This window comes from Protopterus annectens, chromosome 15.part0, assembly GCF_019279795.1.
Source record: "Protopterus annectens isolate FY-2018-M chromosome 15.part0, PAN1.0, whole genome shotgun sequence".
Taxonomy (NCBI): domain Eukaryota; kingdom Metazoa; phylum Chordata; order Ceratodontiformes; family Protopteridae; genus Protopterus; species Protopterus annectens.
The window spans coordinates 651,767,426-651,792,101 of NC_056749.1; the positions used below are offsets into that span (position 1 = coordinate 651,767,426).

Sequence of the window (24,676 nt, forward strand, 5' to 3'; positions counted from 1 at the left end):
AGGGGGAGAACCATTATTTTAATTTCTTCATTATAGACAATTTAATGGAAAATATGAGAGGTGGGGATTTAAGTAACAGAACTGAAAAGAAAGAACTTAGATGGATTTTGACACTGGCTGCACATAAATCACTGGGGCTGAATGATTATATATCCCTTAAACCTGTTCTGAAGAACAGGAAACTTAAGAAGAAAGTAGTATGAAGCAATCGGCTGTGCTCTGGAACTAGGGTTATGTTTCAAATAGGACATGCAAGCATGATTTACAGTGCTTTTAGGCTTTTTACACACATATTTATATATATTTTTATACACACTTTTTGTGTTTTTTATATGTATTTCTACATGAATTTTTGTATGCATTTTCTACATATATGTTTTTATCTGATTTAAAAGAGTGTGTATCTCTTATTCTCTTGAATCTGGAAAGCATTGGAGTCTTGTATTCTCCACAGGGATTGGTGGGTCTTGTGTGATGTGTATTATAAAAGGGATTGTTTTTAAGCATGTTTGGTTTGGTCTGAGGAAGCAACCAGGAGAGGTTGCGAAAGCGCTTACCTATGCAATAAAGGTTTCTGTAGAACTTTATTTGGATTCTTACTTGGATTTTGGCTTCTCCTTGGTTTTAGTGTTTGGAACATTTATTCTTTTACATTGGACTTTTTGTGTTTGTTACATCACTCAGCAAACAGGGCTTTTCCTTTTTCCTTTTTCATTATTAAAAAAGAAGGGCTTTAATTTGGCAAAGCTGAATTGATGAGTGTCCAGGTTAAGGCATGTTCAAAGGCCAGATTAATGAAGTCTGAGATTATATAAATTTAACAGCTCAAATCTCAAAACTGAAATTCTGCACAACCTGTAAAAAAAGTCATAGGATGGCTTCTAAAAAATGAGTGTCATTTCACTATGGGTACATAATAATAGAAAGCATCATTCAAAAAGACATTGCCATATGAAGTGATGAGTCAATGGCCTCTCCTGGATTATGTTGCAGTTTTATGTACTCTGGTGCTATAATCCAGCACAAAGCTTGGGTGGGATGATCATCTCTAACTGATTGCAGACCATTCAATTGCATCTTGGAAGAAAAAACTAAAAGGCTACTGTAAAGTGCATGCAAATGAATTTTTAGAACAGTAGTGCTTTCTGCCTTATCCGATGGGACTTTTCCATGACATATTGGTGAATAGTTTCAGACTTGGTCAGTATGTGTCCACATAACCAATCATTCTTAATGTGAGAAATAGATGCAAAGATGAAAAACAAAAAGGTGAGATGAGCTTGTGGAAACTCATGTTTGATTATAAAGTGAATTATTCCTGTACTGCCTTCAATTTCATTATAGAAGGTCAGATGGTAGTGGATTTTGCGAAAAGGATGTTTGTTGTGGTATTGTATGAGGGAAGTCAGGAGTGTCAGAGAAGTATGTAAGAGTGGTACAGGATACATACAAGGGTAGTGTGACAGTGGTGAGGTCTGCAATGGGAGTGACGGATGCATTTAAGGTGGAGGTGGGATTTACATCAAGGATCATCTCTGAGCCCTTTCTTATTTGCAGTGGTGGTGGACAGGTTGACAGACAAGATCAGACAGGAGTCCCCATGGACTATGATATTTGCAGATGACATTGTGATCTGTAGTGACACTAGGGAACAGGTGGAGACGACCCTGGAGAGATGGAGAATATGCTCTAGAGAGAAGAGGAATGAAGGTCAGCAGGACTAAGACGGAACATATGTGTGTGAATTAGAGGGAGGATAAGGAATGTTGAGGATGCAAGGAGTAGATGTGGCAAAGGTGGATGAGCTTAAATACTTGGGATCAATAGTTCAGAGTAATGGTGAGTGTGGAAGAGAGGTAAAGAAGAGGTACAGGCAGGATGGAGTGGGTGGAGAAGAGTATCAGATGTAATTTGTGACAGACTAGTACCAGTAAAGTACCAGTAAGAGTGAAAGGGAAGGTCTACAAGAGGGTAGTGAGGCCAGCTATGCTATATGGGCTGGAGACAGTCGTATTGACAAAAAAGCAGGAGTTAGATCTGGATGTGGCAGAGTTAAAGATGTTAAGATTTGCACTGGGTGTGATGAGGGTGGACAGGTTTAGGAATAAGTATATTAGAGAGTCAGCCCAGGTTGGAAGGTTTGGAGACGGTCAGAGGGGCAAGATTACATTGGTTTGGACATGTGCTGAGGAGGGATGCTGAGTATATTGGGGAAAAGATGCTAAGGATGAAGCTACCAGGTAACAGGAAAAGAGGAAGGCCTAAGATAAGGTTTATGGATGTGGTGAGAGAGGACATGCAGGTGGTTGGTGTAACAGAGCAAGATGCAGAGGACAGGAAGAAATGGAAGCAGATGATCCACTGTGGTGACCCCTAATGGGAACAGCCGAAAGAAGATAAATCAGAACACAGAAAGTAACTGTCCACACAAATGAACATAGTAGACAGATATAGGCAGTTTTTTCTGAATATTCTAACTACATAAAATCCTGTTTAAAGATTCTCATTATTACTGCCACCTTCACACCGTTCACCCAAGTTACTCGCACAATAAGGAGCTCCACCTTGAAAGGTATATGCCTTGGGGGCTACTTGTGTGTAAGGGGTAAGGATGCAAGTTTTGCTACAGAGTATCTAGAACCATTGACAATTAAGCAACAGTAGAAAACAAGTACTCCATTTGAACTGAAAAGTAACATGTTTATGCATTTCTGGCTAGTTTTTTGGTAGCCATCTTTAATGCAGCACTGCCAGTTGCCACAGTGCTGGTATAACAGAAATAAGCATACCACATCTTACAAAGAGTGAATAAGGAAGACTTGCTATCTTGTACATTTTTGTTATTTATAGTATGTTAGTGTGCCACAAAACACATTGAGAAAATAAAATTAATTTCTGGTTTGGAAGTATGATGGGCGTTTCAGAAGACAATGATTATGGATGTACCATGTCATTAGATATCAGTATTTTATCTAGAACACTGTATGCAGTTAAGGAGCCTATACTCTTCATGAAGACAGTGGCAAAGTGGCTGCCAAAATAAGGTGGAATAACTTAGCAAACTATTCATGGAAAGGCTGTTGGATCACACCGTATTTCATAAGGAAGTGAACAAGTGGAAGGGTGGGGTCTTGGGTATGACCCAAACATGTACATACAGCTACCAGATTTGGTAGGATTTCATCAGGAACACACAGTTCAGCAATGGATGGGGGAAAATATTACCTGCTTGCAAAAATGCTTCTTCATGGAAAAAATATATCCATAACAAACGTAAGAAAAAATGGAAGACCAAAGACTGTACGAGTTTATGCTGAAATGTGCATGGGGCAAACAGATAACTTGTTTGTTTGTCTTCTTGGCTTTTCCCGGTTAGGGGTCACCACAGCGGAACTCCTGTCTGCTAATGATTGGCAGTAGATTTTTATGGGGCCAAGTTGCCAGCCCGATGCCCAACCTTCAACAAAGGCACGCCTATTCACGCATGTCTTTCGAACACCACTTTGCCACGGGGAAGACCTGCAGACTCCACACAAAAGGCACTCCAGCCTGGAATCGAAAAAGAGAATCTCTTGCTGTGAGGCAACAATGCTCCCATTGCACCACTGTGACTTATGGGGCAAACAGATAACTGTAGTGAAAATGCAAATGTTATAGGTCAGGTTGTAAATGCCTTTCTTACATACAGACCTCCTTTTTCTACATCTATTTTTCAAGCTTTTTTATGTAAATTTGCAGTATTTTATTATCTTTTTGAAGAAAAGTGCATTGGTCTTTTATAATAGTATTTTGTCTAGAATTTTTAATCTCTCACTTTAATTGAAATCATGCCTTCAAATTGAGCTAAGAATGTAGGTACAGGCACATACCCAAATCCCAAATGTAGGCAGAGGCAAGTAGTTGACTGGTAAATCCCCAGCATCCACCTGGACGGCATTTAACTGTCATTGTAAGAGAGTACATTTGTGAATCTGTATAATGGTCACTGATCATTCTGAGCATTCACAATGTTTTTCACAGCATGAACCATTTTCTGTTTGATCCTGAGACTATGAATTATTTAGGTTAAAGGGAACTTGTGGAAACTTTGAATCCTCTTTTTCATCCTCTTCTGCACCTTACTAAGATCAGTTTGCTAATCTTCCTGAAAGAAAAGGAGAGACAGAGAGAGAACAAAACTTAGCCAGCATTTAATAGCAATTGAACCATTAAATAGAGGTCTCCTCACTTTCAATACTTTGTGCATTCACCTAGGAACTTTGTACACAAGTATTATAATAAAATATAAGACCATTTGAACTAGATAAAATGACTAAAATTACCAATGTATGCAATTTTAAATAAAGTAGAATTTGCAGGGTCTGTATAAAGCAAAATTATCTAATACTTTTTTTTAGGGTGCCAAGTCTCCTTGAATCTCCCATTTGGGGTACCATGCTCCCACACTGAACCTTAAAGTTGTATGACCTTAGAGATGAATGTACAACTTAATTTTGATTGAAATGTAACTTAAAAATATGTTTGTGTTTATATGAGGATCTAAGCAATTGACTGCTTTTGTTTCCTCTTGTGAGCTGTGAACCAGCAGCTACGATCTTTAAAATGTATCTGTATACAGGCACTTTAGCCTTTCACTTTGTGCATAAATGCAACTATTACACATTATTCAAACCACAGAATGTAAATTTGTCACAAGATATAGGGATGTATGACCATTCATCGAAACCTCAATGCTTCGAAATGCAGTTGATCAAACTCAACTTGTCAGTCAGCACCTTATTGAAAAGAAAGAAAAAAATTCACTTATACCCATTGCTAATTATATATACCAACTGCAGAATCCCGACCACAGTATGGAAAGGGTCACAGAAAAACATCCAGCAAGTTCAATAAACTGATATTTCAATCAGTTGTGCCAGTGTTTTTCGTGTGTGTGTGTGTGTGTGTGTGTGTGTGTGTGTGTATAGATACATCCATCCTCCTCTTCACTGTTACTAGTCAGTCGAGTACATCTTGGGTACACGATATTGCATATTAATCTCTACTCAAGATGCATATCCTAGTGAGGAAAAGTTTGTTGTACTAAAAGCAGTAACCTTTTGAAATATCAGGACTCACTAGAGGGAGCCCTGAAACATGCAGACTAAATGGCCAGAAGATTGGACTTGTATATACAAAGCCTGCAATGACATTTCTCAGAATATTACCTTTTATGAATGTGAAACCGAGCACGACCACCACAGGAAAATTAACAGGATCCAGTATTTATTAGGACAAGCGCTTCCACGTGCAACCCCTGCACGCTTCTTCAGATCTCAATACATACAATAAAACCAACTCATTTATATACCTTACTCAATTACAACCAATTAATGAATTAAGCAATTAAATAATCAAAAATCAGTAAATACTTAAAAACTAACTCTAAACTATTGTCATGAGGCAGATGAAAAGCTGCCCTCAAAATGCACGCGCTTCACCCAACTCGATACAAATTATAAATATACCAGCAAAATCCAACAAAACTCATAAGACATCATTGTATAAAAATCTGCATATATAATATTTTAATATACAGTATTAGTTAAATCAGTAATAAAAGAAATAGAATATATTCACTGACAATTATACAATTATATATATTTCATAACCATATAAAAATACTATCAAATTTCTAATTATATTGGATTAAATGGATATTATTAACCATTTAATTACGAGCTTCTAATATGGATTTAATACTAATATGATGGTTCAAACCTGGCTCCACATGAGCTCTTAACTTAAAAATCCATGAAAGTTCAACATGCTCTAAATAATTCATGTTGTTGCCCCCCCCTAATGGTTGTATGCACCAGCTGTAAAACCCTAAACCTAAAACCATGATCTACTCTATTACTAATGTGTTTCGCTAAAGCATTGCGTTGGTCTAACCTCTTCATATCATAAATGTGGTTATAGATTCTGTCTTTTAATTTCCTAGAGGTAAGTCCTACATAAAATGCAGGACATTGTGTACATGTCGCTAAATAAATAAAGTTTTCATCAATACAATTTGCATAGAACCTAGGTGTAAAAATATATTCGAAGGTGGGATGTTTAAAACATTGTTCTTTAACTATATATCTACACATCCTACAATTGTTACAACTGTATGTTCCTAGTTTGTTCGTCCGGTTTATAGTACGTTGAATATGACAGTATTGCTTACATAAAATCCTTTTAAGATTTTTACTATTCCTATAAGTAAACTTTGGAATGGAGCCTACTATATTCAGAATCAGGGGGTCAACAGTTAATACATTCCAGTTTTTCTTTATAATGTCCACTATTTTACTATTATCACTAGTATACCTTGTCAGGAACCTAACCTGAATACTACATGAAGAACACTTATTATTATACAAACTCATACTCCTATTCTTGCCTCTCACACCATCAAAAACCATGGCCTGTATTTCATCTATCATGGCGCTATTATAGCCTCTATCATTGAATAACATTTGCATATCCTTAAATTCAGTCTGTTTGTTCACAGGATCCTTAGATATCCTGTTGATTCTGATGAACTGTCCACTTACCATATTCGGAAATACAAATCTGGGATGCATGCTGGTGTAATGCAACAATGCATTTTTCCAGCATGGTTTCCTAAACAATCCTGTAGAAATGTTCCCATCCTCATTTTTAACTATACTTATATCCAAGAAGTCCACCTGAGTGTATGAATAATTTAGTGTAAATCTCAAGAAACTCGTAGTGGTTTCTAGGTAGCAGATAAAAGCTAAAAGCTCTTCAACACTACCCTTCCAAAAGAATAAAATATCATCTACAAATCTTCTGTATAATGTTACCTGACCATAAAATGTACTACCAAACATAAACTCATTCTCCCAGTAATGAACCACTAAGTTTGCATAGGAGTTCACACATGGGGTACCCATAGTGACTCCCCATTTTTGTATGAATAGTTTATCCTTGAAAATGAAGATGTTATTAGTTAACACTATCTCTAATAGAGTACAGACAAGTATCTGTTGGTCAGTACTAATATTTCCTAAGCATAGAGTTTCTCTTATAGCTTGGACTCCGTAGTCATTTGGGATAGAGGTGAAAAGATTTTTAACATCTAGCGTCACTAATAAGACGGGTGGACCTATATTATCAAAGGCAATCATAGCTAATTCATCAACTAGTTGATAACTATCTCTAAGTATAGTGGGTATCTTCCTGAGCAAAGGTCCCAATATACTCTCAATGAAAATAGATATTTTCTGTTGTCACCCATCCATTACCAGCTACTATAGGTCTAATCGGCAAGGGTAAAATATTCTTGTGTACTTTAGGAAGCCCTTTTATACAGGGTATAAGGGGAGTCTCAACTAAAAAATAGTTGTAAAGCTCTTGTGTTATCTGCCTACACATCAGTAGATCATAAAGGTCATCATATATTCTAGCAACAACCTTCAAGAAACGCTCATGATCAATCTCACTGTAAGTAGCGTCATCTTTTAGCATGTTAAACATAGCCAAATTATAGTCGATAGCGTCTAATAGCACTATCCCACCCCCCTTATCTGCAGGTTTTATCACTAAATTATCATTTTTAGATAAAGTATATAAAGAAATCTGTTGCTGTTTACTTAAGTTAAAATACTTGCATCTATGTTCAGTTTTAGAGAAATATGAATAAAAATCATTTTCACATAGTCTGATAAAACAATCTACATTACTAGGCATTATAGGAACAAAAGAACTCTTGCGTTTAAAAGTCTGTCGATTTATAATCAATTTTAACGTCATTAGGAAACATTAACTTCAGGGCAACCATACGCCCAAAAAGTCTTAGATCAATTAGCAGTTCACTTAAGTCACTCAGCTGAGAAGGGATAAAAGCCCTTTATTCAGCAATGTGTAATCCACAGCATTAAGTTCTACACTGGAAAAATTAAAAACCAATTGATTCAGTTCTTGGTTTTCTGTTTCGTACCTTGAGGCTCCCCTGAAAATTTCCGTTTTCTGCGGCCCCTGTTCGACCTCGCCCTGGATGTCTGTCGAAACTTCATAGGAAAAGAAAAAAACTGTTCAAAGTTCTTATTAGGAGCTTTAGGTCTTGCTCCCAAAGTAATATTGTCCTTAGGTTCAGCTAATGCCTGTTGATTCGGAGGGGGTGTAGCTACCACCGGTGAAGTAATCAAGTCAGACCTTTCCGGATGAGACGTGATTGGTGGTTCCAGTCCATTCACCAAGCTACCACCATTATCTTGTATACCTCTTAAATGAGTATTGTTCCATACTACAGAATCATTACCATGCCGGTTATTTCTACCATATATGCTGTTAGTACCATTGTTATAGCCATTTCTCTATCCATTCTGATGATTTTTCGGCCAAAGAAAAACTTGCTCCGTTGAAAAATCCCTATAGTCTCGTTGCAGCTTCCGATATTTAATTTGCTGCAACTTGTCACTATATAGGGATACTTGTGTGTATATATATTATCAAGTCTCTTCTCAAATACATCTCCCTTGAAGTGGGTACGTAGATCTTTGTTCAAAGTCTCTACTGAAATTGATAATGCAGCTTCAATGGGGGTGAAATACTCAATCAGGAGATTCATATAACTATAGCTCAGTTCCAAATTCAACTTTTGTCACTTTTTCAATAGCTCGGGATGGCTGTCACCATAAGTCGGCATGCATAGAACCCTCATGCCGCGCGGTACTAAATTAAAATGTAGACTCGCTTCCATGTGCCTTCTTTGCCATACAAGCCGTTGCAATTTATATAGATTATTCTCAAGTTCTCTGGATAAGTCATTAAATTCATTAAAATTGCCAATGTTACCTGTAGAAAAAGATGATGTCACAGGCAAAGATAATTCCAACAAGAGTAAAGGGTTATTCTGTGTATCGAAGATATCATTCCATCTCCGATTAAGGCTGATATTCTCAGGATTATAGTCAAGTTCTATTCCAGGTACATCCATATGTGTGATGGCAACCAGTACTAAAAAAAAAAGGAAAATGTAGCAAAAGAGAAATACAGCAACCGTCCAAAGGTCGTAGTCCAAACGAAAAAGCAAGATGAATGTGAAACAGAGCACGACCACCACAGGAAAATTAACAGGATCCAGTATTTATTAGGACAAGTGCTTTCACATGCAACCCCTGCGCGCTTCTTCAGATCTCAATACATACAATAAAACCAACTCATTTATATACCTTACTCAATTACAACCAATTAATGAATTAAGCAATTAAATAATCAAAAATCAGTAAATACTTAAAAACAAACTCTAAAGTATTGTCATGAGGCAGATGAAAAGCTGCCCTCAAAATGCACGCGCTTCACCCAACTCAATACAAATTATAAATATACCAGCAAAATCCAACAAAACTCATAAGACATTGTTGCATAAAAATCTGCATATATAAAATTTTAATATACAGTATTAGTTAAATCAATAATAAAAGAAATAGAATATATTCACTGACAATTATACAATTATATATATTTCATAACCATATAAAAATACAAATTTCTAAGTATATTGGATTAAATGGATATTATTAACCATTTAATTGCGAGCTTCTAATATGGATTTAATGCTAATATGATGGTTCAAACCTGGCTCCACATGAACTCTTAACTTAAAAATTCATGAAAGTTCAACATGCTCTAAATAATTCATGTTGTTGCCCCTTCCTAATGGTTGTATGCACCAGCTGTAAAACCCTAAACCTAAAACCATGATCTACTCGATCACTATCACTTTTTTATATATGCAGATTTTTATACAACAATGTCTTATGAGTTTTGTTGGATTTTGCTGGTATATTTATAGTTTGTATTGAGTTGGGTGAAGCGCATGCATTTTGAGGGCAGCTTTTCATCTGCCTCATGACAATACTTTAGAGTTAGTTTTTAAGTATTTACTGATTTTTGATTATTTAATTGCTTAATTCATTAATTGGTTGTAATTGAGTAAGGTATATAAATGAGTTGGTTTTATTGTATGTATTGAGATCTGAAGAAGCATGCAGGGGTTGCACATGAAAGCGCTTGTCCTAATAAATACTGGATCCTGTTAATTTTCCTGTGGTGGTCGTGCTCTGTTTCACATTCATCTTGCTTTTTCGTTTGGACTACGACCTTTGGATGGTTGCTGTATTTCTCTTTTGCTGCAATATTACATTTTATCAAAAGTCTGTGTATAAACAAAGTAAAGCTGTGCCACCATGGTGGAGGTTAAAAGCTAGTTTAATATACTCAAACAAAATCTATAAAAACTATGAAACTCAAAGTAAACAAAGATAAAAATAAATACAAGTGGATAAGTGCTTTTGCAGTTGCTTCATATCCGGTTTTCTTAGCAGAACGTCCTAGTTTTAAAAGTAATGATCCGTCAATCTCAGTCATCTCAGAAGTCCCCTCCCCTTGAGCAAAGGCTGTAAAGGGGCCATACCATTCAAGCCATGTAACTTGTCAATTTGTCAGTCAGTAATTCATCCAGTCTCAATTTTTGTTCTATTGAATAGATCGCCTCTTCTCAAACTTTCTTTAATAACTTCCACGGCCATCAAAGAAAACTTGTGATCCAGGGTATTTGGCAATATACTTGTAATAAAAGAAGAAATACAGTGACTCACACAGCAGAAATTGTATAAAGCATCAAATACCAATGGGCAGTAATAAGCAGACAACAGTTTAATGAACACAGAAAATCCCAAGGCAAGAACCACCAGGCCAAGTAGACAATATTTATTAAAACAATGAATCCAGATAAAAGTGCACTATAAGCTCTTTTGGGTGCAACCCTTCTTTAGATAGTACACAAGTTAAGACACACTCCCACTCTATATTCAAATGAGCCAATCAAATTCAATAATGAACCCTCCTTTTCTTAAGTGCTGGCCTTAAAGGGACAACCTCATTTAATCCTGGGGCTTTATCAACTCCCATTCTAATGATCCATTGGATTTCCAAAAATTCAGTCTCACTCTGTCACCCCTTCTAATATTCTGCAGATTCAAAGACAGGATTTTTAAGCACATGTCTGATATTAAATTATGCAATAGGCATAATGCTTTGTATAACCATATAGCATTGAATGATGAACATACATTTGTATTCATGGCATTGGAAGCAGCTAAACAGAATAATTGAAAGGAATGCATCTATTCCAGGTTCTACATTGTCAAATAAGTCTAGCTTCAAACTGGCAGGATACCAAGAAAACCAAGGAAAGTTGTACCTTGAGAAATTAACTGATTAAAGACACAGTTGCCAGTCTGTATATAATACCCAGACTGTGTTCCATTTAAACAAGTTAACTAGCATTTGAAAAACTGAATACAACTGGGGGTCTGTTATGTTATATTCAGAATAAGTTTAAGTTAGTACCTCCCAGTGGATTATTGGGGAACAACTTCTTCAGAAGAATTTTGACCAAATTCTTTTAATGTTATAATTTTAGGGGGGATTACTGCATTTTGTAAGAAAAAGAACCACTGGGGATACATTTTTAACTTGAAAAGATTAATGTTTCATGTAAAAGATTGCGGTCTCCCAGTTTTTAGCTTTTTCCCTATATTATTACAGATAGATTTTTGTGTGCTCTGCTGTATATTGCTGAGTATTTCAGTAAAACCAACCGAAAAATTTTAAGTGCTGAACTACTGCGATCGGTTGATAGCCTACTTGAGTAAGTGAAATAAAAAAGATGTCCTTCATGGATGCATCTGCAGTCATAACAACTGGGTTGTCCTGTCGTCAGGCAGCCCTGCAGTCGGCCGGATTCCAAAGTCCGGGTCCGGCTTCGGCTGATGTCGCACTTCAGCCGGCGTCATCTCTGCTGGTCTCGGGTATAAAGCATCAGCCGACGCCATTTTCTTCAGTCTTTCTTGCCGCGTGGCGCCCGAAGCAGAAGCTGTTCGCAAGTGCCGGTCGGTCGGATCCAGAGATTTCTACTACCGAATACTACTTCGAAGACTTCTAAAAGCTAAGTACCCGTTGGGACTCTGTCTTGCCTCAGCCGATGTCAGAAAAAGTCAATAACTGTTTAACTTGTGGGAAACAAATACCTCATAAAGATTTCCACTCTTACTGTTTGCCTTGTTTAGGCCCAGACCACGACGTAGCAGCCTGTTCGCCTGTGCTTCATTCAACCGCGAGCGCTTAGGCGTCGGTCGGAGTTTGCTGAACAGTTTTTCGGTTCAGAATTTGCGTACATTATGCCGTCGGATCCTCCGACTACCCAAAATTGTTAAAACGCAAAGAAAGACCGACACTCGCGGTCCGCGGTTTCGGCGAAACCATGGTGAAGCAAACGCGAGTGTCTCGGTTTCGTCGAAACCGAGAAAACTGATCAAAGCACAGCTGAATCTTTGACTACTTCTGAGGTTCCTGCTACCTTACTTGAATCGGCCTCTGAAATTTTACCTACTACAGTGGTTTCTAGTGAATTATCAGACACCATCCCTTTGGATGTCTCTACCCCAGCACGTGGTGCTGCTAGGCCTCCTGCAGCCATGTCCATTAAGGCCTTTGCCAGGGCTAAAGCAGCCAAGTCTACTAAATCAGTGCCTGTTAAACCCCCCTCAACCAGGCCTACTTCTAGTTCACAAATGCTTACTCTGGCAGAAGATTTAATATCCTTAATTAGGGGATCTCAATCTCACCCAGACAGGGCCTCTCAGCCCCTAGAGAAGAGACCTAGGGCAGAGCCCCGAGCCTGTGTCCTCTGATGATTCTGCGGATGACTCAGATATTACAGACCAGCCAGAGGCTCCTTTCTCCAATTATGAAGACTCAGATGCTGAAGAATCCATCCCAGCTGCTTCTCCACCTGAAGAATTCTCATTTGGGGAAACCTTACATGCCATGCGAGAACAATTCCAATGGCAGCAACAGGATTTCTCAGATTCCAGAAAAGACTTAGGACTTTTCTGCACCTTCCACAACACAGGCCCTTAGCTATTCCTCCTGTCCTCTGTTGTGGACGATGCCTTTAATGATGTCTGCTCTGCACCAGACTCCTTACCTCCAGCCCCTGCCAAACCAGACAGATTTTACAGGGTACCAGACACGCATCATCACCTATACAAGGCCCCACTTGCAGACCCCGAAACTATTTCCCAGGGGCCTAAGGCAGTAGCCTCGACCACAGCAAAAAACCCTATTCCTTCTGAAAGGGAAGCCAGGTCTTTAGATAGATGGGGCAAAAAGTTTATACCTCAGCTACTCTCTCAGCTAGAGCTTTAAACTGTCAGTTTCACATGATACAATACCAAGAGTTTATGCTTGATCAGTTAACTAAAACTATCATCTGATGACTCTATAGATAAGAAATATGTATTAGAAATGGTAAATAACATACAACAGGTTAGTAACCATTCCTTAAAATGTGGCTATGATGCACTGGAGGCTTCATTTAGATCAGCCATGACTGGCACAGTGATAAGAAGACATGCATGGCTGAAGGAACAAGTCTTACCGGATCATATTAAAGCTAAGTTATTAGATGCTCCTATGGATAAGACCAGTTTGTTTGGTACACCTGCCCAGCAGGTAATGAAGAAAATGGAAGAAAAGGCAAAATCTGTTCAAACTTTGGCTTCAGGCAACAAAAGAACTCTTGCGTTTAAAAGTCTGTCGATTTATAATCAATTTTAACGCGTCATTAGGAAACATTAACTTCAGGGCAACCATACCCAAAAGTCTTAGATCAATTAGCAGTTCACTTAAGTCACTCAGCTGAGAAGGGATAAAAGCCCTTTATTCAGCAATGTGTAATCCACAGCATTAAGTTCTACACTGGAAAAATTAAAAACCAATTGATTCAGTTCTTGGTTTTCTGTTTACCTTGAGGCTCCCCTGAAAATTTCCGTTTATGCGGCCCTGTTCGACCCTGGATGTCTCTCGAAACTTCATAGGAAAAGAAAAAAACTGTTCAAAGTTCTTATTAGGAGCTTTAGGTCTTGCTCCCAAAGTAATATTGTCCTTAGGTTCAGCTAATGCCTGTTGATTCGGAGGGGGTGTAGCTACCACCGGTGAAGTAATCAAGTCAGACCTTTCCGGATGAGACGTGATTGGTGGTTCCAGTCCATTCACCAAGCTACCACCATTATCTTGTATATCTCTTAAATGAGTATTGTTCCATACTACAGAATCATTACCATGCCGGTTATTTCTACCATATATGCTGTTAGTACCATTGTTATAGCCATTTCTCTTTCCATTCTGATGATTTTTCGGCCAAAGAAAAACTTGCTCCGTTGAAAAATCCCTATAGTCTCGTTGCAGCTTCCGATATTTAATTTGCTGCAACTTGTCACTATATAGGGATACTTGTGTGTATATATATTATCAAGTCTCTTCTCAAATACATCTCCCTTGAAGTGGGTACGTAGATCTTTGTTCAAAGTCTCTACTGAAATTGATAATGCAGCTTCAGTGGGGGTGAAATACTCAATCAGGAAATTCATATAACTATAGCTCAGTTCCAAATTCAACTTTTGTCACTTTTTCAATAGCTCGGGATGGCTGTCGCCATAAGTCGGCATGCATAGAACCCTCATGCCACGCGGTACTAAATTAAAATGTAGACTCGCTTCCATGTGCCTTCTTTGCCATACAAGCCGTTGCAATTTATATAGATTATTCTCAAGTTCTCTGGATAAGTCATTAAATTCATAAGAAAAAGATGATGTCACAGGCAAAGATAATTCCAACGAGAGTAAAGGGTTATTCTGTGCATCGAAGATATCATTCCATCTCCGATTAAGGCTGATATTCTCAGGATTATAGTCAAGTTCTATTCCAGGTACATCCATATGTGTGATGGCAACCAGTACTAAAAAAAAAGGAAAATGTAGCAAAAGAGAAATACAGCAACCGTCCAAAGGTGGTAGTCCAAACGAAAAAGCAAGATGAATGTGAAACAGAGCACGACCACCACAGGAAAATTAACAGGATCCAGTATTTATTAGGACAAGTGCTTTCACATGCAACCCCTGCGCGCTTCTTCAGATCTCAATACATACAATAAAACCAACTCATTTATATACCTTACTCAATTACAACCAATTAATGAATTAAGCAATTAAATAATCAAAAATCAGTAAATACTTAAAAACTAACTCTAAAGTATTGTCATGAGGCAGATGAAAAGCTGCCCTCAAAATGCATGCGCTTCACCCAACTCAATACAAATTATAAATATACCAGCAAAATCCAACAAAACTCATAAGACATTGTTGTATAAAAATCTGCATATATAAAATTTTAATATACAGTATTAGTTAAATCAATAATAAAAGAAATAGAATATATTCACTGACAATTATACAATTATATATATTTCATAACCATATAAAAATACTATCAAATTTCTAAGTATATTGGATTAAATGGATATTATTAACCATTTAATTATGAGCTTCTAATATGGATTTAATACTAATATGATGGTTCAAACCTGGCTCCACATGAACTCTTAACTTAAAAATTCATGAAAGTTCAACATGCTCTAAATAATTCATGTTGTTGCCCCTCCCTAATGGTTGTATGCACCAGCTGTAAAACCCTAAACCTAAAACCATGATCTACTCGATCACTATCACTTTTTTATATATGCAGATTTTTATACAACGATGTCTTATGAGTTTTGTTGGATTTTGCTGGTATATTTATAGTTTGTATTGAGTTGGGTGAAGCGCATGCATTTTGAGGGCAGCTTATCATCTGCCTCATGACAATACTTTAGAGTTAGTTTTTAAGTATTTACTGATTTTTGATTATTTAATTGCTTAATTCATTAATTGGTTGTAATTGAGTAAGGTATATAAATGAGTTGGTTTTCTTGGCTGTATTGAGATCTGAAGAAGCATGCAGGGGTTGCATGTGAAAGCGCTTGTCCTAATAAATACTGGATCCTGTTAATTTTCCTGTGGTGGTCGTGCTCTGTTTGACATTCATCTTGCTTTTTCGTTTGGGCTACGACCTTTGGATAGTTGCTGTATTTCTCTTTTGCTGCAATATTACATTTTATCAAAAGTCTGTGTATAAACAAAGTAAAGCTGTGCCACCATGGTGGAGGTTAAAAGCTAGTTTAATATAATCAAACAAAATCTATAAAAACTATGAAACTCAAAGTAAACAAAGATAAAAATAAATACAAGTGGATAAGTGCTTTTGCAGTTGCTTCATATCCGGTTTTCTTAGCAGAACGTCCTAGTTTTAAAAGTAATGATCCGTCAATCTCAGTCATCTCAGAAGTCCCCTCCCCTTGAGCAAAGGCTGTAAAGGGGCCATACCATTCAAGCCATGTAACTTGTCAATTTGTCAGTCAGTAATTCATCCAGTCTCAATTTTTGTTCTATTGAATAGATCGCCTCTTCTCAAACTTTCTTTAATAACTTCCATGGCCATCAAAGAAAACTTGTGATCCAGGGTATTTGGCAATATACTTGTAATAAAAGAAGAAATACAGTGACTCACACAGCAGAAATTGTATAAAGCATCAAATACCAATGGGCAGTAATAAGCAGACAACAGTTTAATGAACACAGAAAATCCCAAGGCAAGAACCACCAGGCCAAGTAGACAATATTTATTACAACAGTGAATCCAGATAAAAGTGCACTATAAGCTCTTTTGGGTGTAACCCTTCTTCAGATAGTACACAAGTTAAGACACACTCCCACTCTATATTCAAATGAGCCAATCAAATTCAATAATGAACCCTCCTTAAGTGCTGGCCTTAAAGGGACAACCTCATTTAATCCTGGGGCTTTATCAACTCCCATTCTAATGATCCATTGGATTTCCAAAAATTCAGTCTCACTCTGTCACCCCTTCTAATATTCTGCAGATTCAAAGACAGGATTTTTAAGCACATGTCTGATATTAAATTATGCAATAGGCATAATGCTTTGTATAACCATATAGCATTGAATGATGGACATACGTTTGTATTCATGGCATTGGAAGCAGCTAAACAGAATAATTGAAAGGAATGCATCTATTCCAGGTTCTACATTGTCAAATAAGTCTAGCTTCAAACTGGCAGGATACCAAGAAAACCAAGGAAAGTTGTACCTTGAGAAATTAACTGATTAAAGACACAGTTGCCAGTCTGTATATAATACCCAGACTGTGTTCCATTTAAACAAGTTAACTAGCATTTGAAAAACTGAATACAACTGGGGGTCTGTTATGTTATATTCAGAATAAGTTTAAGTTAGTACCTCCCAGTGGATTATTGGGGAACAACTTCTCCAGAAGAATTTTGACCAAATTCTTTTAATGTTATAATTTTAGGGGGGATTACTGCATTTTGTAAGAAAAAGAACCACTGGGGATACATTTTTAACTTGAAAAGATTAATGTTTCATGTAAAAGATTGCGGTCTCCCAGTTTTTAGCTTTTTCCCCATATTATTACAGATAGATTTTTGTGTGCTCTGCTGTATATTGCTGAGTATTTCAGTAAAACCAACCAAAAAATTTTAAGTGCTGAACTACTGCGATCGGTTGATATCCTACTTGAGTAAGTGAAATAAAAAAGTTTTGCATTATTGAAATTAATATTATAGCTAGTGAACTTCTTCATATAATGAAAACAGAAATAATATAGTGTAAAGAAGATGTGGTGTTCGCAGTTAATTATCAAATCATCTGCTTAGTTGCATCTGAAAATCCAGACCATGTGTTTTCCTAAATAGGAATAATCTAATCTATTTGATATCATCTGTGGAGTTTTAAATAATTTTTTGGTAGTCTGAAATGGGGGAACATCAGAGCTGGAAGTCGGTGTCTGCCATTCAACAACCTCTTGCTGTTCATAATCTAGGTTTCCTTCTGTAGGTTTTTCATTTACAGATAGCTGCTTTAAATTTTTTTCCTTGTAAAATATTTTGATGATTACTGGTCACAGCTGGTTTTAAGGGGGAGGGATAGAACAAGTAAAGCATCTTCAACATCTAGTTTTTCAGTTATTTGTGAAAAAAAAAAAACAGCTGCTTTTTTGTCTGGGGTGGCATTCACTGTATTTTCCTCTTGTACTAATTAAATGTAAAACCAACCACTAAAATGCTTACTTAAATTATTATGCATTCAAAATTCATGTCAGTGTTTAATGAACAAAAAAGAAAAAAACTGGTTTAAATTTAAAAATTAAAAGTGCTAAGTTTGAAGATGGCATGACCTCCCATAAGACAAAACTATTGCCATCATTACATGTCCTTCCTGTCTTAGCCCCAAAAAGAGTAAACATTCTTGAACTATGACATCAGTGTGTACTGTACATTGCAATTGCAAAAACATTATTGGGAAAAACTGGGGATCAACATAACACCGACCACAGTGCCAACTGCCATACCTGTAGCAATTTCATTAAAAAAAAATGGCACTGTTCTCGAAACTGAGGGTCCTATGTATAACCTCTAGAGAAATGTCAAAGTGACTTTTTTTTTTTTTTTTCATTGATAGGGAATAAAACAAAGTACAACATTCCTTTAAAGGTATCAGAAAGTCTAAGTTTGCATAATTAAAATGCCCTTGTTAATGCAGCTTATGTACAGTAAATATTTTAAATGTTCAAAATATTTTGCATGGTATTTCATGAGATGTTTCCATAGGAGTATGGCAAATTGGCCACATATATTTAAATATATATTTTTGTATTTTTATGTTTTACATATGGTTCGTTTTATTAGAAGGACAACATTAGTTTGTGTGCGAGTGCACCAAATTGGTAGGTGACTTCAGAGTAAAAGCTTGTCGTTTTTCTAGATGCATTTATTGAAAGATAGTTATGAGCTCTACATTCTGTCATGATGTACATGACATTAAAATGTGTCAGTTTAATTTATTTCCTTATCTCACTATCTGGACTATCAGAAATCTTTGACCTGGAAGGAAGTACCTGGTATATTTTGCTTATTCTCCAGTGTACGTGATATAATTGTTTTTTCTAGAAAAGATCACATGAACAACTGTTTAATTGTTCTGTTCCCCCCCCCCACCAAGGATTTGTGGACTGAAACCATCTTTCCAGTGCCTAGCTTCGACTCCAGCTTAAAATACACTTTCAGAGTTCGAGCGAGGTACAGTAACACATGCAGAGACAAAAAAGCACAGTGGAGTGACTGGAGCGAGGAAGCTGAATTTGGTAAGCTGATATGTTAGTATGCCTTACATTTGTTAATAAAAACCAACAATAGACTAATGATTGAATTAATATATTTCTAACTTTTCTTTCATAATTGCTTAAATCTATTCTTTGAATATGTATCAAAAGTCTTGCTTATTTTTATTAACTAGAAATGAATTTACAGATTTAATTCTCTCATTCAGTTCTCATATTTCTGCATATAAGAATGAATGATGCTGTCTATGTAGTTAATATGAAATGGTCAGTGATGGAAGAACTAATTTAAATATTGCAGGAAATTTAAAATAAAGTACGTAGATCAATTTTTGGAAGAACCAATTACCTTACAAAGATCAGAGGCTGGCAGGGAAGAAAACTCAAACATGCATCAGGATTCAATTGCATTTCAGTAAATCAGGAAGTGACGACTTACACAACAAGAAAAGGAGGAATATACTGAAGAACATTGTACAACAGACCTTTGGGTGACCCAGGATGTATGTAATTCTATAATAAGAGCTGCAAGAGAGGGGCATGAGTATCAGAGTATGTGATGGAATGTATAAAAGTTTAATTAGTTTGTAATTGTGAAAGATGTGAAACTGTGTATTACTGGCTGTCCTGGGAAAAAGTTCAATAATTTATTTTATAGGCTTTTAGACTATCAATGAACTGTCAAGAAACAAGGAGATGGATGGAATAACTTGTTGGATATGTTTTTATGTGCCAACTATATTCTTAGTGGCAATTTAAACAGCCCAAATATTGATTTAAAAAGACTGCAGTAAATAAGACTTAAAAAACATGGTTTTAATAGTTCTCCAGTTATCAGTTACTTTGTATAAGCTAGTCCAACCTGAAAGAGAAATATTCAGGATGTTATTTTATCATCCCCTACAATCAAGGTCTCATTAATAGTGAACAGAAGAGAGACCAATAATTCAGATATATGGTAGTGAGGTGTAATCCTGAATGTATCTTCAATGGAAAATTAATTGTGTATATATGGATAAAGGAAACTATTATCAAACTGATTACAAGTCCATCAAAAATGTTATAAAAACATTGGGACCATAAGAAGGAAGTTTGTACATGTCCAAGATGTGTGGAATTTATTTTATAATATAATGGAGTCTTTGATTAAAGATTTTGTTCTGACTAAAAGAAAATATATAGGCTATAGAAAAGTTTTCCTCCATGTGTCTCGCACCCATTTCTTCCATTATAACAACAAAAGTGGAGAAGGTTGAGGTGGGAGGTGGTTACAAGACCTTAGTGAAAATGTATAATTTGTCTAAATTTAAAGTAAATAAATGGCACCTTGGCATCCTAAACTTAGAACTTTTTGTACTCAATGCACTGATATAGCTGAAATTTTAACTGGGTTACATTTATAGCCACTTTAACATTTCTCTTCATGTTCCATTAAAATATTTTATTATGAATGTATTTGTGTTTTTAAAGATACATCATATAATGTGCTCAAAGTGTATATTCAAGGCACAACTGCTCCTGTCATACATTGTGTAGATAATGTATGAAATGGAATAATATACATTTCCTGATTCTTTGATGTTTATGGCATATATGTGCATTTTACAAATCATGTATTTTATATTATTTGCATTCTTTACACATAGTTTAGGAATGTTTTTATAGAAATAGAAAAGTACTGATCAATACATGTTTTATGAAACTTCTAATAGAAGAGCCATTCCTGCTGTTAAAATGCATCAGTGTGTGATCCTTGTTTCAGGCTGCTGTGACCTTTCCATTCTATTTTTTCCTAACAAGTAGCTGAGCTAACAATTCTAAAAAAAAATCCCTGCGAAGTCTTATAGCTAACTTACTTCTGTTGTCTGACATTTGATTATTAGAGGAATTATTTTCAACATAAATATTTGCTTATATTAATAATTATGCCTTTTTAAAGAGAGGAATTATTCATAAGCACTATCTTATTTTGGCTGATGCTTTTAGTCAGGCATTGTATTTCCATACAGCTTTGCATTATTTTATGTCACTGGCATTCACATAAAAGATTGTTTACACATGCTGCTCAGAGAAGATTTCTGTAAGCTGGTGTTCCAACATTGCTTGAGATACCAATGCTATAACATGGGCATTAATGACCATAGAGATACCTCCCTGGACTATATGAAGAGAGTCATTGGTTGATCTCTCTGAATGTGTGTCAGTCAGGTATGTGCCTTGCATTGAGCAGCATTCTACTTTCACCAAGGATGATACCACAGTATGAAAACAAGATGATTGACTTCAATAATTGACTTAAGTTTCTGGTGTCTTTCCATCGGGGATTCAGTTGTTAGCATTGGTGGCACGGTTAACAAACCATGTTGCTTTGTAAAGAATGCTTTGCACCTGTCTCCTTTAGGCTTCCAAATATTGACTAATATCGTCTCCGTAGGACTTCTTTAGGCAATGCCAAACTGACAAACCTGCCAACATAGCAAATAAAACCCAAAGAAACTTAAAGGGGTTACTGCTCAATGATAGGAGTCTAAACAAGAAGCTCCACATCATGTAAGCTCTCCTCACTCTGGAGAATATAGACATCTGTGCCATTACCAAGCCATGGCTTAAATCCACAGAATGTACTCTGAACTTCACTGCTTCCACACATTTAGACCATCAGCTGCACAGAAAGGGAGAAAAGATGGAAGAGTCTCAGTCTGTATTAGCAACAAACATAACTCTAGGTTGGTTAAACAGGACAATGCCCTGGAAAAATTATCCAGGTGCAAATCACCATATACAAAGTCCCATACCTTATCCTAGCAAGTTACAAGTCATCCTCTGTGTCCCTATAACCCCATAGCTCATACATAGCCCTACTGGAGACACTCACCATTAAACCAAATGCCCTATTTGCGGGAGGTTTTACCTACCTCTTTAGAGACTAAGAAATATACATTGCCTCATACTCATAGGCACAATGATCCCTGGGCTTAATTAACATAAATACCCTTGACCAGATAGTTCATATACCCACCAGAGGTTCAAACATACTGGACCTGGTACACTCCAATATGGAAGAGTACTGCCCCCTGTGCCCACCCCCCCCATGTTATGTCCTCACTGGTGAGGTTGGACCACAAAGTTGTCTCATTTGAAATAAAAGTCCACTCAGTAACCCTAACAGACATTGTAACAGTTAGAAACTATTCCAAGTCAAGCTACATCCTATTAAGTAATAGTTTGTCAAAATTTAGTGCCACTGCCAACCTTGAGTTCACAGCAGCCTATGCAGAATTGTTCACAGAGACCCTATACAACTATGTAAATGGCTGTATAGAGGCTGTGGTACCTCCCAGAAGTCAGCCCAAAACAAACATTAAAAAAAAACTGGTGGAATCCTAACCTTAACAGGGGTTACTGGAGCTTGTGCTCAAATTGGCTGGTGGTTGGTTCATTTTGTTTGGTTGTGAATAACTACTGCCATTGGGGGTGAAGTCAATGCAAGAAACGCATCCATGGATTTTGCTATTATGATTGGTAACCTTATACTGCTTTTGCAATAAATTGGGAGGGTGGCTTAATGACTAAGGTGTTTGCCTTGTAAACACAAGGTGCAGGGTTTGAGTCTCACAAGGGATAACTGGCTAGGCTTAAAATGGCTCGCAGGGGCAGTTAGCCTAGTACTAAACTATGAAACTATGAACATCTGACACACACTGTTGGGCAGTGCTCCATTTTGACCAGCACACAGAGTGGTGTAGCATGTCCCTAGGAGCAGTCAGAGTCCTGGCCCCTTGCAGCATTTTGATGTTTGATGTGTTTCAAAGACATATGTCTGGAGCTTTTCTCCCCGGGCGTTCACTGAAAATTGGCTTTGTTCCAAGTTGGACTTTCCCAGTAAACAAATGTTAAATAAAATAAATTGTTGGGACCATTACTTGTGATGAGATTCATCATTCACCACTTATTGAAGTAATTGGAAATGACTTTCACTGATTCTTCAGGGACTGTTTGGCATGGGTCTGTGAACAAAAGTACTATGTTGCATAAATATGATTTGCAGTCTAGTCTGAAGGAGTGGGTTTGTTTTGGGACAACACACAGACTGGTGTCTCCTTGAACTCCCCAGATTGTGGAGTGAATGTTTAAGTTCCATAAATTAAAAATAGAAAATGGATATTTGAAGAAGTGTATTAGAGTTAAAAGGGTGCCCAAAGGGCTTCATTCATTGAAATATCCATTGGATTTGCTTAAAGACTCCTTGCTGCATCACAAACTGTTAGATTTATTTAACCAGTATGGACCAAACCTTTGGAAGTTCTTAAGAACAACCAAAGGACAATGGGCAGTTTAATTGCTGAATGTATGGAATTGGATGGTTCCATTAATAAGGATTTATTATTTAATTCTTATCGAAGTTATTATAATGTTTTCAATAAAGCTGATTTTAGGTGGAAAGATATTAAAAAGGAAAATAAACTAGTAGGGACCAGAAGTAACACGAGAAAAAATATTTCCAACCCCAGGTAACACTGGGGTATATGACAATGATGTTAATGGGGAACTAGTTAAAGGTGATAATTATGAGATGGATATTACAGTTATGATTCCAATGGGGTGGTTTATGTTGCCACATGTAAAAATGCCCAGCTTTTTACATTGGTAAGACGGAGGTGCATTTTAGGGAAAAAATGTATGAATGTGAATGTGAATGGATGGAAAAATAAGATTACTGTCAATGTTCTATGTAGGCACATCATTGCAAACCCAGATCACAGTTTTGGTTTTCAGGTTCTTGAAAAGGTGGAATTAAATCCATGAGGGGGGTAGTAGAAGGTGTATTTTAAAATGTGAGTTGGTGTGGTAGATGAGAACTGATGCTGAACATCCTCTTGGGCTCAATGATTATTCTTCAATGGACAGTGTACTGAAAATTAAGGCTATAGCTATGTAGTTATTGATGATGTGATATTTTTTATTTTGTTATATGAAGTGTGTGTGCAGTAAGATTGGGAGTGCTACATATTAATTATTGGTTCTGTCAAGATAGCACTATGATGAGTTTTACTTTTCTTTAAAATTTAAATTTCGGGTCATGTGATGTTTAAATGTAGTACTTATGGGATTTTGTCATCCGATTCTGAGGAAGTCTGATTACTGCAAAGACAAAAGTGCTTAATTATTCATACAATAATATATTTACTTATCCAAGTGTTGGCTGTGTTGTGGTATTTTGGTCTTCACCATTTCTGATTGTTTTGGCATTGTGTGTCTTGGTTTGTGCTTGAATTGGCTGATGTTTGGTTTATTTTGTTAACATATGTAGACAGTAAAGATCTGAAATGGCCGCCGACCTATAGAGACTGTAGCTACCTAGCTCTCCAAAAGCCATTATAAAAAAATACTTTTTCTGACAGAGAGCTCGATCCGGAAATAAAATAAAACTTGATACTAAGACCATCTAATATAACTTGAAAAACCTTCCAAAAATGGAAGAGGATACTGTAAAAAAAATATTACATTTGATTCTGCCAGCATT

General features: G+C 36.6%; 1 protein-coding gene across 1 annotated transcript in view; it reads left to right on the forward strand.

Moving 5' to 3' along the window:
• LOC122789982 (interleukin-13 receptor subunit alpha-2-like) overlaps window positions 1–20,494 on the forward strand; it is a 764,082-nt gene extending 743,588 nt beyond the window's left edge. Inside the window, exons 11-12 of the mRNA XM_044057489.1 lie at window positions 19,035–19,176; window positions 19,454–20,494. Coding sequence (XP_043913424.1) covers window positions 19,035–19,176; window positions 19,454–19,467 — 156 coding nt within the window. The 3' untranslated portion in view covers window positions 19,468–20,494. The remainder of the gene's footprint in view (window positions 1–19,034; window positions 19,177–19,453) is intronic.
• Window positions 20,495–24,676: the final 4,182 nt, after the last annotated feature.